At 44.2% G+C, this 17,533-nt stretch overlaps 2 protein-coding genes across 2 annotated transcripts; one reads left to right on the top strand and one right to left on the bottom strand.

Moving 5' to 3' along the window:
• Positions 1-1,356: 1,356 nt before the first annotated feature.
• On the top strand, positions 1,357-5,148 carry gpr101 (G protein-coupled receptor 101). Its single transcript, XM_028960466.1, has one exon. The coding sequence runs from the start codon at positions 1,841-1,843 to the stop codon at positions 3,068-3,070; it is 1,230 nt and encodes a 409-aa protein (XP_028816299.1). The 5' UTR covers positions 1,357-1,840; the 3' UTR covers positions 3,071-5,148.
• Positions 5,149-6,949: 1,801 nt separating this feature from the next.
• On the bottom strand, positions 6,950-17,371 carry tm9sf5 (transmembrane 9 superfamily protein member 5). Its single transcript, XM_028960705.1, has 17 exons — positions 17,077-17,371; positions 16,633-16,700; positions 16,448-16,541; positions 16,034-16,161; positions 15,733-15,862; positions 15,169-15,296; positions 14,957-15,068; positions 14,483-14,562; positions 14,217-14,322; positions 11,920-12,052; positions 11,526-11,645; positions 11,378-11,435; positions 11,135-11,294; positions 10,898-11,049; positions 10,689-10,800; positions 10,097-10,268; positions 6,950-7,652 (listed from the first exon to the last, which is right to left on the bottom strand). The coding sequence occupies exons 1-17, from the start codon at positions 17,209-17,211 to the stop codon at positions 7,585-7,587; spliced, it is 1,956 nt and encodes a 651-aa protein (XP_028816538.1). The 5' UTR covers positions 17,212-17,371; the 3' UTR covers positions 6,950-7,584.
• Positions 17,372-17,533: the final 162 nt, after the last annotated feature.

The raw sequence follows: 17,533 nt of genomic DNA, 5'->3' as shown, positions 1-17,533 counted from the left end.
AGGGCCCTGTGGCCCCGACGCCTTCACACACTTGCCAGCCGCCATCTCAAAGTTGGTCAGTGCAGGTACATCCAGGGACAGCAACGGTCCAGAGAGAGAGAGAGAGAGAGAGAGAGAGAGATTAAATGCTTCTTTAGTATTTATTTTAACACCATTTATTTATTTATTTTTTATTATTTATTTTAACAACAACCGTGGTTTGGCCCAAAAATGAACGCCACGAAAGGAGAAATCTTACCGAGTCCTGCAGACCACGGGGATAGTAATGGAATAAAAAAAAAAAGATCCCACAGCCGGGAACACAAAACAACGCGACGATGAAGCATCTTATCAGCCTGAGAGGAAGGACAGCCCACCCCACTAGGATCAAGGTGCACCACGTGTCTGTCTACAGCTACGGTTTGTCGATTTGGACGCTTGAACAGAATCCGGCAGCAGCCTTTAGGACGAGAGGACCCAAAAATGGACCGATGACCCTGGGCATCATCAGCATGGACTCCTGTTAAGCCAGTGTTAACAGTAACACTGCGGTGAACGGCATCCCCCTCTGAATGACTTATTCCGTTGTTTTTCTCCATGTGCGTTTTCTCCATGTGTGTTATACAAAAAATTTCATATATCTAATCAGTTGCCCAAAATGTTCTTCAAGCAGATTACTGGAGACGTCATGACACTGCGACAATTCCCAGAATAATATGTGCTAAAGCTGTACAAAGGCCTGGTCAAGAAGAAATGATACAAAAGAAAAAAAACAGTTTGAAGGCCATAATCCTGGGAGGCCGCGATCAGCGTGTTAGTAGGAAAGAAACAAAATATCATCTCCACAGCAGTATGGTAAATAGATAATGCAGTTTATGATGAGATGGTGACACAAACATGTCCAAGACCTCAAAGAGTGCAAAGTCTGCGCTAAAACGTGAAATATCATCATTCATCTTTCTAGAGGTAACACGTTGGAGATTTAAAGTGTTTTTTTATTTATTTCTTTGTCATACTGAGCAGTGGGCAGCCATGAGAGGCACCTTGGGGACGGTACCTTGATCCAAGGGGACTGCAGTGGCACCTTTCGGTGACAAGTGCGCTTCCTTAACCGCCAGACCACCACTGTCCCGAGAGAGGAGAAAAATATTTTTCCTTAGACACTCAAAGGAGTCTCTCTATTTACGATGGGCTGAGAAAACAGGCAGAACGTCCCTCCACTGAATCGATTGCTTCGGTCTGATTCGACCAACGACGCTCTAAATTGCTCTTGGCCCCGCCCACACAATTAGCATAAACGTACGACGTTAACTGCAGCCCACGTTCGCTCATTTACACGCCTTAGTTTCGTCCTCCGTGGACAGGGTCCTGCAAAATAGCAGTGTTGTGCTCTTCCGTGCAGAACTTTCCCTTTTAACGAATGTGACATGTTGACGCGTCGCTCTGCTTTTAGCTGTGGACAGGTCATGTATTCAGGTGGCGAGCCCGGTAGGACTTCATCACGGGGGGGGGATATTGCGCAGCACCGCTGACTGCGCGTCCTCACGTGCCTGAGCGCAGCTGCGACACGGTGCCGACACCCCCCACGCACACACACACGCACACACACGCACACACACGCACGCACGCACCAAACAGCGGCGAGGCGGAAGGAAGACGTCGCGTTCAGGCTTTTTATTGGCGAACATCTGGACGGACGCGAACAATGGAGCCGCGCCAGCTGTTTTCGCGGACGCGACGTGATTTCAGATAGACGCCGTGGCGGGGATGGCGGTCGCTGGATGAGTCGCGACGCGGTCGTCCGAGCGCCACACATGCGTCTGTCTCCTGCCGGCCGGCCCTGGCGCAGGCTCGGGGCATCATGGGTAACGGCAGCGCGCCCTGGGCGGCGGGTCCCTCGGGCCCGTCGCTGCTGAGCAGCACGGTGAAGATGGTGCTGATCTCGGCCATCGTCTGCACGTCCCTCTTCGGCAACGTGGTGGTGCTGCTGGTGTTCCAGCGCAAGCCGCAGCTGCTGCATGTGGCCAACTGCTTCGTGCTCAACCTGCTGCTGGCCGACCTGCTCCAGACGGTGCTGGTGATGCCCTTCGCCATCGCGGCGGCCGCGCCCGGCGTCTGGCCGCTGGACGCGCGCCTCTGCCAGGCCCTGGTGGTCCTCATGCACCTGTTTGCCTTCGCGGGGGTGAACACCATCATGGTGGTGTCGGTGGACCGCTACCTGGCCATCATCCACCCGCTCTCGTACCCCACCCGCATGACGCCCCACCTCGGCACCAACCTCATCGCCCTCACCTGGTTCCTGAGCGCCCTTCAGAGCACCCCTCCCCTGTACGGGTGGGGGGCCATCGACTTTGACCGGCACCACCACGCCTGCACGGTGGTGTGGTCCTCCAGCTACTCGTACTCCGCCCTGGTCTCCACCCTGTCCTTCTGGCTGCCGGTCGCCATCATGCTCGCCTGCTACTGGATGGTTTTCCGGGCCGCCCGGCGCCAGAACGCCTTGGTGCACCCGGTACAGTCCGGCGGCCAGCAGCCTCTGGACTCTCAGGTCCCCGTCTCCGCCCCCCAACCGGAGACCCCCTTCTCGGCCGGCTACCCCGCCCGCGGCCGCCACAGACGCTTCCACTACCACTGCAAGGCGGCGCGGGTGGTGTTCGTCATCATGGCGTCCTACATCGTGAGCATGGGGCCGTACAGCGTGCTCAGCACCGTCTCCATGCGCTCCAGCGCCTCGGTGCCCCCCTGGTTGACCTCCGCGGCCCTGGTCCTCTTCTTCCTGCAGTGCTGCCTCCACCCCTACATCTACGGCTACATGCACCGCAGCGTGAGGAAGGAGTTCCTGGCCCTGCTGTGCGGGCCGCTGTGCGGACAGAGCCGGCCGGGGCGGGCGTCGGGCGCCGACAGCTGCTTCACCGTGACAGACGGCCGCTCGGGACAGGCGCCGCCGGGCTACCGGGGCCCGGCAAGCCGCATCTGCCCCATGCCCGTGTGGGACGAGGGCACCACGTCGTCCAGGGACAGCAGGAAGGAGACCACCTCCGTTAGCCTGAGCTCAGAGAAGGAGCTGACGGCTAGCGACCGCGTGGCCTGAGGGGACGTTGGTCCCCTGTCACCGCGCGTGCAATAAAAAGCATCCGGAATATTTACTAATCATTAACGGAAGCAAGAGAGGAATTTCACCGAAGCCTGCCAGGAACCCACATCAGTTCTACAGGTGGAATCGTGGGACCTCAAGCACATCTGGTCACTTACCTCTGTCACCTGACTAAGGTTTTCTTTTGTCTTTGTGTCTCTGTGTTGTACAAATGTAACTGTTGTGAAATATAGATATATATATAGATATAGATATATAATGAATGTATAATACATCTTGAAAGTGAATGTAAATGCGGTCATATAGACGCAGAGGGTACAGCTTATAGGTCATAGCAGAACAGAATTTTCATGAGTGAAGGAAAAGCAGCCAAGTTCTCCACATAGGAAATCCTTCAGGTGGTCGAGAGAAGCCAAGAGTGTGAAACGCTGTCATCTTAGCAGACGTTCGGCGCTTTGAAGAGCTTCAAACTTAATGTGTGTAATTTCATAGTTTTATTCTACTACTATTTGACTGGAAATGTAGCAAAGTTCACATTTAAATCTAGCACCTAAGTGATAGCTACAAAAAGGTAAAACGTTACAAACGCAAACCACGCACAGATCATTATAATCATAATCGTAAAGATTGTTTTTTTATATAATTATTATTTACTTTTCAAAACAGGATATGTTTTGTAAGTCTGTGTCATTGATTAGATACTGGGCCCAAACTTAGCCATTTATGGAAAAAGACAAAAACATTTGAATGATATATTATTGTATACTTGTGGAGACACGGCATTTTCACTGCAGTGTCGGTGACTTTGGATTTCACCTCATATTAAGGAGGTCCAGTATTACTAGTCTGTGCTCTCTTTTAAATATGTAGCCCAGCCTCTTCATGCTCGAGCAACGAATGGAATGTAGAAGAAACGAAGGCGCTCAGGTCGTTGTGTTAAAGTGCAGAGCACTAACCTGAAGTGGAACCGTGAGAGGGACAGCAGTGGTCCCTTCCCAAGCTGCAAAAGCCACCAAAGGTGGAAAAACCACTGAAGGGACCAGACCTCCAAGCACTTTTTCTACCACTGCAAATGCTCTTATTTTTCACCATGAAACATGAGGGGGTCGCCCTGTTCCAATATGGAATGGCATGACCTTCAGTGCATTATTGTAATTTGTATTATTTTATATTTATGCACGGTTGTTCAGACTTGATGAAATAGTTTAGGACAGTGAGCTGGTCATAAAGTCAGATGATATTTAAAGTGGTGAATTATTAGAATACCTGGTCAGCGGCCAGAACTGTCAGATGTTATATTGCACCCAGATGTTAGGTTTGGTGTGTGTTGGATTGTTGTATTAGAATATGCAGCATAGCGGAGTCCTACAGCGATGGTGCATTTTTTTTAAATAGCGTCATATCAGTGCATCTCAGAAGCACAGAACATGGTGGAAAAGGTCATTTGTTTTTTCTTTTGTTTATTCAATTCCTAAAGGCCAACCAGGTGATGAAGTACGAACAAAGATACTTTTCAGAGGTCAGATAATTGTGCATCGTCAATCATTTTCCGATTGACTGCATGTGAATGTGGTAATATAACTGGATTTCATCGACGTGAAAAAATTGATTAAACTATGAATTAAAAGCAAATTGACCCGAGACACAACATTCTGCCAAGAGTCCGTGGACTTTTTCGAAAACTGTAGACAATCAACAGGTAGGAAGTGCAAAAACCCATTCCGTCTGTAGTCGATAGGAGAATAAGCCAAACCATGGTGTGCTTTAGTTGTACGGGGTCGTCTACTGTATATACCGGTGAGGTGTGAATTTATATTGTGCTTTTTATTTCTAGCAGCTTGACTGTTGACGAGATGTTTGTAAGAATATAAAAATATACTGTACGGCAGTATTTTGTGCTTTCCAGAGGATCTATGTGAAGTGTTTTTAATAAACGCTTGTGTTCATCCATGTAGCCTAGTTTGATCATTCAGGCAAGCAGTAGACCGTGAGAAGGAAGAGAGTTTGAGAGTTCATCTGACCTTGTGTGCATTCTTGCTGTTATCGACTCGTTTTTATTCAATTTGTTTTGATGCTCGGCCGGCAATCATCTACAGTCCCTGACAAAAGTCTTGGCGCTTATCTATCTTGTAGAAACACCCACTAACCTGACTTTTAATTATTCAATTGGTGTTAGAAGAACCTCACATGAAAAGCTAAAACCTACCAAATGATGTTTAATGCATTGAAATGAATTAGTGTCACTGAAAAAAAGATTTATCATTTAATCAAGACAGAAAGGTCATACAGAGATTTACTGCAAATACAAAAATAGGTCAGAAAATTAAGTAGTGGTGCTGTGAGATCCAAATATCATTTCCATGAGCTTGAAGGACTGCATTCACGTGGTTTGGCAAGGATTCATACAATTTATTGATGACGCCATCAGGAATAACAAAGAAAGTCTTGCATGCCTCCCAGATTTCATCAATATTTTTTGGTTTCGTCTTCCATGCTTCCTCTTTCATCCTACCCCATACATGCTCAATGATGTTCATGTCTGGTGACTGGGCTGGCCAATCCTGGAGCATCTTGATCTTCTCCGCCTTGAGGAACTTTGATGTGGAGATGGAAGTTTGTGAAGATTTCTTGGTACAATTGATGTTGCCTTCCACCCTGCAGATCTCTTGCACACCCCCATACTGGATGTTACCCCAGAACATGATTTTTCCGCCACCAAACTTCACTGTTTTCTGGGTGAATCTCGGATCCATGTGGGCTCCAGTAGGCCTCCTGCAATATTTGCGGTGACTGTGGTGTAATTCAACGGAAGATTCATCTGAAAAATCCACCGTCTGCCACTTTTCCAGCATCCATCCTTATAGCCAGCTGTAGGCCTTGTCAAATGCCACACGGTTTTTCAGTTGTCTTTTGTTTAGTGGTGTCTTCTTGGCACTGATTCAACCATGGAAGCCATTTCGAGACAGAATCCAACAAACTGTTCTGGTTGACAAAGGGACTTCAGGTGACCAGGTCTTGTGGAGCTCTGCTGCAGTGGAAAATGGGCTGGCCTTGGATTTTCGAGCAAACAAACAGTCCTCTCGAGCAGTTGTCTTGTGGGGTCTGCCTGACCAAAAATGTCTCCAGTCTCTTTAAATCTTTTTTTTGTCCTCTGTACTTGACGCTGAGACACATTGAAGGTGTCTGCCACATCAGCAGTGGATCTGGTCTTCAGCCTCTTGATAATCAATACTTTAGTCTCAGGGTGCATGTTATGCATGTTTGCAGAGGTCTAGTTGCAGTTGATGTGAAGGTCTAGTCTACTGGGGGTCTTTTTATACACCTGAGACCTAAATTATCCATTATTAGTCACAGGTGAAGCTCATATGACAAGGCAACAACACTTATGTCTTGGCAATAATTGACTCAATGGCCTTTACCGAGCTTTGAATATTAGAATATTTTTTGACAGTTTTGTTTTGCACTGAATTATTTTTACAAAAGCTGTTGGGAATAAAATGAGGCATTTCTTGTAAAAAATCAATAGTTTAGAAAAATATTTCAGTGGCACTTGAGGTCAATTTGTACTCAAGCGACAAGACTTTTGTCAGGGACTGTATACCATCTTGGTAAAGGCCATGATAATATGGAAGAAGGCTGAATGGCCATAGAGGTCCACATAGAGCAGAGGGATCCTGTTCCACAACCCAGAGTGAATACCACTCTGTATTTTAACTGGTGCTGCAGGTTTGACAGGCAGGGCAGGTTTGCCACCATAATATCCTAAAGAGCTTCGTTTCAAGAAATCTCCAGGACATGTATCTCCAGGTTATGTATTGGTATATTGTTTTTTTTTATAAAATACATATCTCCTCCAAACATAGACCCACAAGCAGCTTTTTCATGAGTGAATGGAACTTTTATTTGTAGAAAAGCAGATCTACCTGAAAGATGTGCTTCTTTAACCATGTATACTGTTGTTCATATGAACAAAAACGCATATCAAACTAGTTAAAAAAAATAAGACAATACATCATCTTTACAGCAACATTGTGGTCAAATATTTTATCAGAGACGGGGCCAAAAAAAGAAAAAAGAAGACAATCTTGGTGTATTTCACACACATATATATATTCTCATTTACAACAGAGAAAAAAAAAAACTTCCATAACATATAAAAGCAAATTAAGATAAAACTAAATTACATTAAGGACTGGTTCTCTCCTCTATACTCTGGAAATGAGGAGGGTCTCCGGAGCAGGGTGACAAATCTTTGAGAGCTCCATGAGGGAGCCCACCTATCGAACGTCAGAGAACTACAGGCATTTATATTTAAAAAAAAAAAAAAAAAAGCAAATATAGAAGGTGATGCTGATGCTCGTAGCAAAGCGATGGGAGAACCCAGAGTCCTTATTCTTCACTTAACAGTGAGGTGCCGTCCTTCGGCACACTCCTCTCGGGCCAAATTCGCCATTGTCTCAGCAGGGGTGGATGGATGGCCGGGGTTCAGAGGACCTGGACGGGTCTCTGGTTTAGTCCACTTTCACCACACTGTAGATCTTATTTACAAACCAGAAGCAGGCAAAGAAGCCAATAGTACCTGAGGAAAAAAAAAAGGAGTTAAAAAAACAAAATAGACGTGAATACTTCCTTAAATCCGCGATTGATTTGCAATACAGAGGGCACTGGTGGTCGTAGCCTAGTAGGAGAGACACGCACCTCTAAACCAGAAGACCACAAAGTCACAGATTCAAACCCCACTTACTACCATCGCGTCCCTGAGCAAGACACTTAACCCTGAGTGTCTCCAGGGGGGGATTGTCCCTGAAAATACTGTAAGGCACTCTGGATAAGGGCGTCTGATAAACGCTGTAAATGTAAAATGTCAAATGTTATAAAAAGACCCGTTTCCTAAACTAAAGAGCGAAATCCAAAAACACAGAAACTCCAGTAAGCTACAAGATGCCAGTCAAGATTAAACAAATGTTCCTAAAAAAGATCAAATAAATAATATTTATTAAAAACTGCTAGACACGTTTCGGATTAGAGCTGTTAATGGATTCGTAGATTTCAACAACAGGCCAGTGAATCACGTTCCTGATCAAAGCCGATCACAGAAAAGAGGCAATCAGAATTTTAATTGCGATTACGAGCTCCCAGAATTCATTGTGCCTGCGCTCTTCCTTCCTGGATAGCGCTTTACCCGCAGTCGGGAGGTGGGTGTTGTAGTCACACAAGCAACCCCACTTTACCACCACCACCACCCCCCCCCCCCCCCCCCCCCCCCCCCATCATCTTTCTAGATCGACCGCCAAGCCACAGATCCCCGCAGCATCTATTAAAATCCATGGCAACAAATAAACCGGGGAGCCGCCTGACATTTATTTACCCCGGATAAAAGCTCACCTCCGAAAACAACGGCAATCGGCTCGCCGCGCGTCAATCAGGAATGATTAGCCGTGTCACTGAAGGCAACCATATATGCGGAGCGCGGGCAGAGGTGGCAACGTCAGGCCGGAATCTCCGTTCATCTAGGTCCAGGATGACACTTTCTTGGTGGAAGGTCGCTAATTAACCTCCAATTCCAAATGAAGTGAATCACACTGTTATCTAGGTGTCATATCATGTCACACATGAGGACGTAATATTATTTAGGCAGTGGCCTTTAAAGCCTGCATCTCTGCAACAATGAGCCAGTCACGACATGCTCAGCTCAATTCGCCTTTACGTTGCAAATGAAAATCACACTCCCAGTCCAGTTTTGCAAGCTATTATGGAAATTTGCCTTTTGAAATCTCCCTTGAGCCTGTTTCAGCTAACAGGGGTGTGACGCCAGTACAACAGGTTGCGCTTGTTCAGTGGGGGCCATGATACAATAGAAGCAGCCTCGTGTTCTAGGAGGTGACATGCTGTCGTCTGCGTTCAGTGGGGAAGAAGGGAGTGGACACCGACGTTGGCTGAGGAATTTAAAACTTTTAACCTATTAATTTTACAAGAATGGTCTGGGCGGACGCCAACATGACCACGTGGCTTCCAGCTTGCACCCTGAGGGGTGGTACCTAGTCTTGCCCATGAACCAGAAAAACCAGGTTCAAATCCCACTTGCTACCATTACGTCCCTGAGCAGGACACTTAACCCTGAGTGCCTCCAGGGTGACTGTCCCTGTAACTACTGATAGCAAGTCACTCTGGATAAGGGCGTCTAAATGCTGTAAATGTAAATGATTTAACGCCCCACCAGCAGTGTTTACCAGACAAGATATTTTGACCCTATGCATGATCAATAATTCCAAGAATACCTTAATGTACGATCATTTTTACTTCTTCATTTTAGTTATTTGTTTTACAACAAGGTACAAACCTCCATTTTCATCTGGCAGCACAGACATACTTGGCCGTGCAGCCATCTCACGTGCCTTTACAGCCAATCAATGCACGCATAGGTGTCAAACTCGTGACCCACAGGCCACATAAGTCCTGTACATTATTTTATATAAATCTATTATTATGGCCAGGCGATATGAAACTCTGATAACACAATCCCATAAGTTGCTTTGCCGAAAGCGACCCCATACATTTTTGCCCCTTGTTCAATTGAGTTAGACACCCCTGATGTAACGCATGTTGATGAACAAAGTGAACAATAATGAGTGGTTTAAGTGCAGATTCGCATGGCGGAGTTGCAGTTAAGAAGACGGAAGGAGTAACAAGCAGATCTTCTGAGAAACGTCTTTGTGTATGATAATTTGTCAAAATACATACTTTTTTTTATGCCGGTATGATACTTCAACATTTAAGATTTGTCCACCACTTACAAACCATTTATACAGCAACATCAACTATTATTTCTTATATAGCCCATAATCACATACAGTATGTCTCAATGGGCTTTGATAGGCCCTACAGTTGACACCCCCCACACTTGACCCTTCTGCTAATCCAAACCTAGGAACAAATCATTCTTAAAAGCTCACTAATCCAATAGCATTTGCCGTTCAGTATGGAAATGAGCGAGACATGGGGAGTACTTTGTCCTCCACTCACCTGTGAACAAGAAGAATATAAGCACCATAATCATGGTGTAGCCAAAGTACAGGATGGTGCTGGCAGCTCCAACGATCTGTAGCTTTGAGAAGAAGTAGTGCACGGCGTAGATGAAGAGATAAACTGCGGTGAATCCACTGGTCAGGAACGATCTCCACCACCAATGGTAGTCCTGTAACCAAGCGGCCGGTTGATATAACCCATGGTGCAGATAAACAGTGACCAACATGATTGACTAGCTAGTAAAAACACCTGGATTGTGGGAATATTAGCAGATTTCCGATTATATCCTGAAGCTCATAACCTTTTGATCCCTTTTTAAAATTTGGTCTACAGCAACAATTGAAATCCAAATTAAACTGACAATTGTACTTTTAGAATTGACTGAGAATGCATGTGTCCCTTTCCTTGTCATTAACTCAGTTTCTTTGTCTGGCACCTGAAGGAATAGTAATAGTAATTGTTAGTCTACACAAACATTCTGACTTTAGAAACATTAGTTGTCCTGTCAGCCAGGAGTACATTTGTTGTGGAATTGGTGCGTGTCTGTTCATCGGCTCAGTTCCTCGTAAAAACAATACAAGCTCCCAACCTCTGCACACAAGTGGAAATAGCAGAGCAAGATGGTGGCTTCAGAGCAGGTGATGAGGAGGATGATGAAGACCAGGAACAAGAACCCAAACATGTAGTACATCTGATGGGACCTTGAAAATAAATAGAACAGTGGAGACTCATGAAGGTCAAGGAAACAGCCAAAAAAAAAAAAAAAAAACACGAATCATATTGAGATTAAACACCTACCAGATGCTGTTAAGGATGAAGAAGAGCTGGATGAAGATGCAGCCGAATGGCAGGATGCCACCCATGATGATGCCAGGGATGGGCTTTGTGAAGAACGACTGCTCTGGAATTTGCCTGGGAATCTGATTTGTCCGTACCGGCTGCTCTAATGACTGCAGTAAAATGAAAGATGAATTGACTCATTTACAGAAGTTCTCATCATTCTAAAAATAAACCAAAAGTATTTTACAGACGTACAGGTTTCTTAAAACCGAAGTAGGCGCCAATAAAGGTGAGGGGCATGGAGATGCCAAACCACAGAGCCAAGATGGCTACCAACGTGCCAAATGGAATGGCTGCCGATGAGCCCTCCACCCACAAGATGAGGTTCATCAGGAAGAAATCGGCAAAGACGATTCTGAGGAAACACAACGTTTTAAACGACAGGGTCCAGCGCTGAAGCGGTTTCAACGTTCCTTCAGACAACAACAGCTGACATACCCAGGGCACAAGAGAGCCGTTAAAAGGACGTTGGTTTTCCATTTCTCTCCACCAAAAGCTTGAGGGGACAAATGAGTACAAGTGGTTTCATTTAATTAAAGTGTTTTCACGGAGTTTAAGTGAAAAAAAATGGAAGTAAAATGCTCACTTTTATAGAGTCGAGCAGACACGTAGCCCGCCGGTGTCCCCAGCAGCACCCACAGGACCACCGCGCAAGTCATCAGAGCACCCCGATTGGCTGGAGAGAGGAATCCCAGACACGCCAAGACTGGGCAGGAAGAGATGATAACTTTTATCAACATTTCATTAGCTGCCGCTGTTCTTATTCTTTATCTGCACTTCATCTTTTGTCATTTCAACCTTCTGTGTAGTGTGACAAACCAGTCTAAACACAACCAGTCTATACACAATCGGCATCATAATCAAGGTCGTTTTTAAACCTTACAACAAAACGATGAACTTGGGCACCAACATAAACGTGTGACGTCCAAGCAAGCAGCGGTCAGGAAAGCCCATCAGGTTTCATCAGGGAAATGACTTACAGAGGGTGGTGAAGGTCATGATGAAAATCTGCGTTCCCTGGCCGAGAAAAACCGACAGCAGCATCCCCTTTCTGGGCGGTCTGAACACATCACCATGTACCTGCTTCCATCCCGACTCCTCCTGGGCTTCCTCCTACACATGAAAAACAACCAATCAGCATCACAGGCCTGGAACTTATTAAACAGCCGTTGAACCTGAACTCTGGGACTTCAATTGTGGCACACAAAATTGTCCTGTATATTCTCTATATGGAAAAACAGCAGAGTTCTGGTGCAGTTTTAGAAAATTTGAATTCAATGGAATATTACATGTGTCCCGAGAAGTTTCTAGAGCAATCTTTGTTTTAATCATAATGTCAGAACGTGTCTGTTTTGTGTAGAAACATCTTTGGATGATGAAACAATTTATCAGATCCTCAGGGACATGTAACTTGTTTGGACAGAACAGAACAGGAACACAGTCTCCAGGAGAACACTGACCTGCTGCTCCATTCAACAATGGGGCATTAATACTTACTTAATACTACGCAGGTAAGAATTTGGAATTTCTCAATCAAATCCCAACCAAAGAGGCTGATCTTTCACATCACTCCAAGCCAAGTACAAGCGAGATGCATACATTTGTCATGGAATAAAATATGGTGTATATTCAAGAAACACTAGACCCGTAGAGCCGTTTAAGCTCTCGAACACTTCAATGACCCTACGCATGTTTTAGGAATGCTTCATACACCATGTTTTACCATTCAGATACAAGAAAGGCACTGCAGGGCATGTGACTTGTACAATTAAAAAAAAAAAAAAAAAAAAAAATCACCCATGTAAAACCACCAATCGAAAAACTAGAACAAACCAAAGGCAAGTACACAAAAAGAATCTGTGGTTGACAAGCTTACATAAGACAGAGAGGCATTCCCAGAAGCTGGAGGAATCTTTACCCAGTCCGGTGACCACTGCAAGACATTACGCAATGAGCACTGGGAAGCTTTTTGAGGGTTTTGAAGTGGCTACTATGATCAGTAGTCCTCAGTCCGGGGGTCAGGGTACTGGATGTATGGTACTTGAGAAGCCCAACATACCACAGATGTCATACAATGACAAGATTGTTGCAAAGTTATATAAAATGAGGGTTTTGAAGTGGCTACTGTGATCAGTAGTCCTCAGTCCGGGGGTCAGGGTACTGGATGTATGGTACTTGAGAAGCCCAACATACCACAGATGTCATACAATGACAAGATTGTTGCAAAGTTATATAAAATGAGGGTTTTGAAGTGGCTACTGTGATCAGTAGTCCTCAGTCCGGGGGTCAGGGTACTGGATGTATGGTACTTGAGAAGCCCAACATACCACAGATGTCATACAATGACAAGATCGTTGCAAAGTTATATAAAATGCCTGTTGGCCAGAGCTCGGTTGACTATCAGGTAAATGGAGGATGCAGCAGTTAAAGATCAACAGTTCTTTTAGATTTTTTTTAATGGTTCTCTGATGTGCACAAGCCTATGATTTGGCCCTAAGGACACTATTTTTAAACTAGCGCAAATTACTAAGGGTGATTTTCACAAAAGAAGAATTACCTTACAGGACCTACATTAACCAGTTATCTGGATCTTGAAGAAGAGGAATTATTATTTTTTTTAAACTGCCATATGTTAATGACAGGGTTTCTGCTGCATTTAAGACCCTGCATCAAGGTAGTCAAATACATTTGTCCAAGGACCAGAGATGTTCTCATCAGACACTGTGAGGCCCATTACTGAAAGATTGAAGGCTTGTTTCATTTGATTTATTTTGTCTGCTGTATTTTAAGACCTTTAAACGCAGGATGTAAGGATTTCTAGTCATTTGCCTTAATTTTGGAAAATCGAATTTAAGACTTTAAGGATACGCCGGAAGCCCGGTAATGAGCATTGGTCTGAATGGCTAGTATACAACCGCATTCAGTCCTAGGCTTCAGTCTCTTTTCTTCCTTCTCTTGCAATATGTTTAACTTCTGTCAGTTGTCAGTTGTATGTCACAGCATGTCAACATTAGAACTTCAGAAGGGTGAAATGGTGTTTGATGTTTGCAGGACCAACAGTCCTTATGTCAACTTTGCCAAGAAAAACAGTTTTCCATTTTATTGTATTGTTTAATAGATTCTGTGGGAATTCATGGTTTTAGTGTTTGGAGATGAATCATACATTTACTGTACAAAAAACACACTCAGGATCACATGGAAAGTCCAGGAGAATAAGCCTTTAAATGACACAAAATTCATTTGCACACAAAAGAGTTTGCAGAGTTTGAGGACGTACCTGGTCCACCTGGTTGTACCTGGCGATGTCCTTGTGCAGCGTTCGCAGCATGATCATGGCCACCATGCCAGAAAGGAAGAGCACGATCACCAGAGAATTCATGATGCTGAACAAAGACACATTCAGCAATCACTCATTGACCAAATAAAACTTTGTGTACGTCAAACAAAAGTGACGGAAAACTGTGTTCTGCGACAAGGAGAAGCAGGAAACAGGATATATCTTGAGTAAACACATGAAAACCATAAAAACTGCGAATGAACTACCTAAACCACTGAATGTTCGTATGAGGCATGGACACCAGGATGTAATCCCATCGTGAAGCCCACTTGATCGAATTGTTTTCCTAGAACATGAACAATTCATGACATTAATAAAAGAACATATTTAAAATTAAAGTGGCATGAAAATCATTTTATGACCAAAGTCAGACAGCTATAAGGGAGGGAAATTCACATTTGATAAGTTTTGGAGAAATGTTTTTAAACGACTTAACTGGTTTAAAACCAAATTTAATATTTTTCCGGCCATTTTTGCCAGACTTCAGCTTTTAAAGTAATGTATTTGTTCCTTTATTTGTTCATCTTGTTTTATTACAGAAATTTGGTTACATAAAAAAAAAAAAAAGCTTTTAAATGTAACAAAATCACTGACAATAATGATCAGCATAATCCATTAACCTGATCATTACCAAGCAAAATATCACCAAAAGCACACATCAAAGTGAACCATAGACTTACCACAAACTTGACCGAATAGCTGTAAGTCACCTTCGTATTAGAAGTGAACTCATTTGGTATCTCCATGGGTGGGCCATCGCATGTTAACTTATTCTCATCCTCGTGTTTGATACTGCCAGGGCCACAACAAAAGCCAAAAAATTATGAATAGTTTTTCTTTTAAATGAAAGCCATTGTACAGTCTAGTAAATAATTCATGCAGTTCTCCTGACCTCTTGGGCTCCAGGGTAGCACCAACGAGTCGAGCACCTTTCCATCCCTCAGTGGCCCCACTGTGATATGTAATCATGATGTCCACATGGTTGAAGAGGTAGTACATGTTCTTCTTGTTAAATGCAGACTACAAGACAATGGTACAACAGAAATCAACCTTCCTGAGGTATCAGGAGCAATGAAACTAAAGACTTTAGTATTCTGGTAAGACTGAATTTATTCTGCATTGAATGGGATTGTCCAAGTAAGTACTGATTCTAAGTCACTCTGGATAATGGCATATTGTTACTCTGATTAGATCTTAACAGTTCTCTTAATGAATCTGTTACCTAAATTCACAATAAGATTAAACCTGATCAGTCACAAATCTGACTTGGTAGATGGTTTCATTGGTTTATATGAGTGTATCGCCGATGATTTGAATCAGTTCTTGAGTCAGTGGTCAGACGACATGAGTGCACTTTCAGGATCACACTTAATAAACAAAAACATTTAAAGAGTCTTTAAATTTCACTCAATTTATTTTGAAGGATGAAAAAGTAAAGTAAAAAAAACAGGCTTACGTTAATGACACAAGCATCCTTTGGGTGTCCATCAGGAGTCACCAAACAGCCAATGGGGAAACCAGGATTACAGTATTTCTGATTGTCCTCCACATTATAGCACCACGTCACTGGCATATTATCAATTATCCTGTACATTTGTAAGACATAACAATAAATATACAAACAAGTAGGCAAATAATTTTTTTTTTTAAATCAAACCAATTTTGAGAAAAATGACAGTTTAGGTGTCAGCGGACATTTTGAGCCCCTGTAACCATATGTAATATATGGTTACAGCCCCAATATATGAACCACTCACCAGTGATGTTGGTAGTTCAGCTGCATCCCACTCTTAAGAAAATCTAGTTTTTTCTTATCATCCTTCGCTGAGATGTCATAGGTCCTCGTGCATACCTTCTCACAGGTCAAATTTTTGTTGAAGTTGAACTGTATGAGGGAAAATGTAATAAATGTAAAACAATGCGTTCACCGGAAATTATCATGTTATGCAGCTAGTTTGTCTGAAAAAAAAACAAAAAAAAAAACAAAAAAACAAATGTTGTGTGCCTCAGAAGAACCGAAGCATATTGCAAAACTACTGTCAACACACTGAAAACTGTGATCATGAAATGTTACAGATTTTAATGCCTCGTACAAGATTTTAAACCCATAAAATGGTGATTTATTATTAATTCCACACATAAAACAGGCAGCATGTTGGAAGGTGCCTTACTTTGTAGGGAGACGTCTCGATTCTCTCTCCAAACAAGACCTGTCCCAGGTTCTCAGATGGTCTCTTCTCTTCAGCATCTTGGCAGAAGTCAAACCTGAGGGTGACACCAACGACATGCATAAAACATGCAGCACATTCCGAGCCGGAGCGGCGAGGTCATCGGACGTGGCCAGTTGGGAGCTTACACGTCATATTCATATGGCAACACCGACTCCACAGAATCCAGACGATTGACAAACAGCTGGATGGTCGACTGGAAAAGAAAAGGTGGAGAAACAAAAGTTCTACAATAAAACACCAACACTGTGAATTGATCAGTAACACACACACACACACACACACACACACACACACACACACACACACACAGGCCGAGTCATGCCGGCCTGGGAGAAAACCTTATATTTCGGCGAGGATCAGGGAAGCATCATCGGGCGGTCAGCAATACAGTAAATACATGTGACAGGAGAGCTCATGATACATCTCGTTTTCTAATTTGAACACGAGACTGCAGTCACTACGCCAGGGGCTGAGACGCAAATTTTGCTTTTACTGTTTTATGTCGCCTACAACACACCAGCGGAGTGGGAACATTATAATTATAATGTCATTATAATTATTACCGGTACCTGACACTCGTCGCCGCTCGTCCCCTCTTCGCAAAAACTAACAGGAGCCAAACCCGGAAGGTAGAAAGCAGCACAGGAGCGGAGCGCGATGAAACTCAAAACGAGTCTCCAAACCGGCTTCGCCCGCGTCTTCATGTCGGTCCGGAGCTCCTGGCCGCTTTATTTTCACCTCAGAACTTGAATTTGTGCCCGCGACGTGCGTGGGGTGCTCTGCAGGAAGCCTCGGTCGACGGCTACATCGATAGCAATAGATGATTTCCCTGTAGTTGCAAACCGGTCAGCCAACACTGGTGGACGTCATGACGTCAGCGCTCGACAACGTCATACGTCACGGCGCCACAGAATTAGCTCCATGAATTGAAGCTTAAAACTCTATTCCTCAATTCATTTATACCGCCACCTACCGTTCGATTGTGGGATTGTCTGTTTTTGTCCATTTTCATTGTCGACATTCATC

The sequence above is a fragment of the Denticeps clupeoides genome, chromosome 18 (assembly GCF_900700375.1).
Source record: "Denticeps clupeoides chromosome 18, fDenClu1.1, whole genome shotgun sequence".
NCBI lineage: Eukaryota > Metazoa > Chordata > Actinopteri > Clupeiformes > Denticipitidae > Denticeps > Denticeps clupeoides.
Note: the sequence above shows the minus strand (reverse complement) of the source record. Positions and strands in the feature narration are given on the sequence as shown.

Excerpts from the sequence above, each read along its gene's own strand:
- gpr101 (XM_028960466.1), top strand. The coding sequence starts at position 1,841 with ATGGGTAACGGCAGCGCGCCCTGGGCGGCGGGTCCCTCGGGCCCGTCG.
- tm9sf5 (XM_028960705.1), bottom strand. The coding sequence starts at position 17,211 with ATGAAGACGCGGGCGAAGCCGGTTTGGAGACTCGTTTTGAGTTTCATC. Across the intron at positions 16,701-17,076 it reads CGAGCGGCGACGAGTGTCAG|TCGACCATCCAGCTGTTTGT; the intron begins GTACCGGTAATA and ends TTTCTTTTCCAG. Across the intron at positions 14,563-14,956 it reads GCTATTCGGTCAAGTTTGTG|GAAAACAATTCGATCAAGTG; the intron begins GTAAGTCTATGG and ends TTCATGTTCTAG.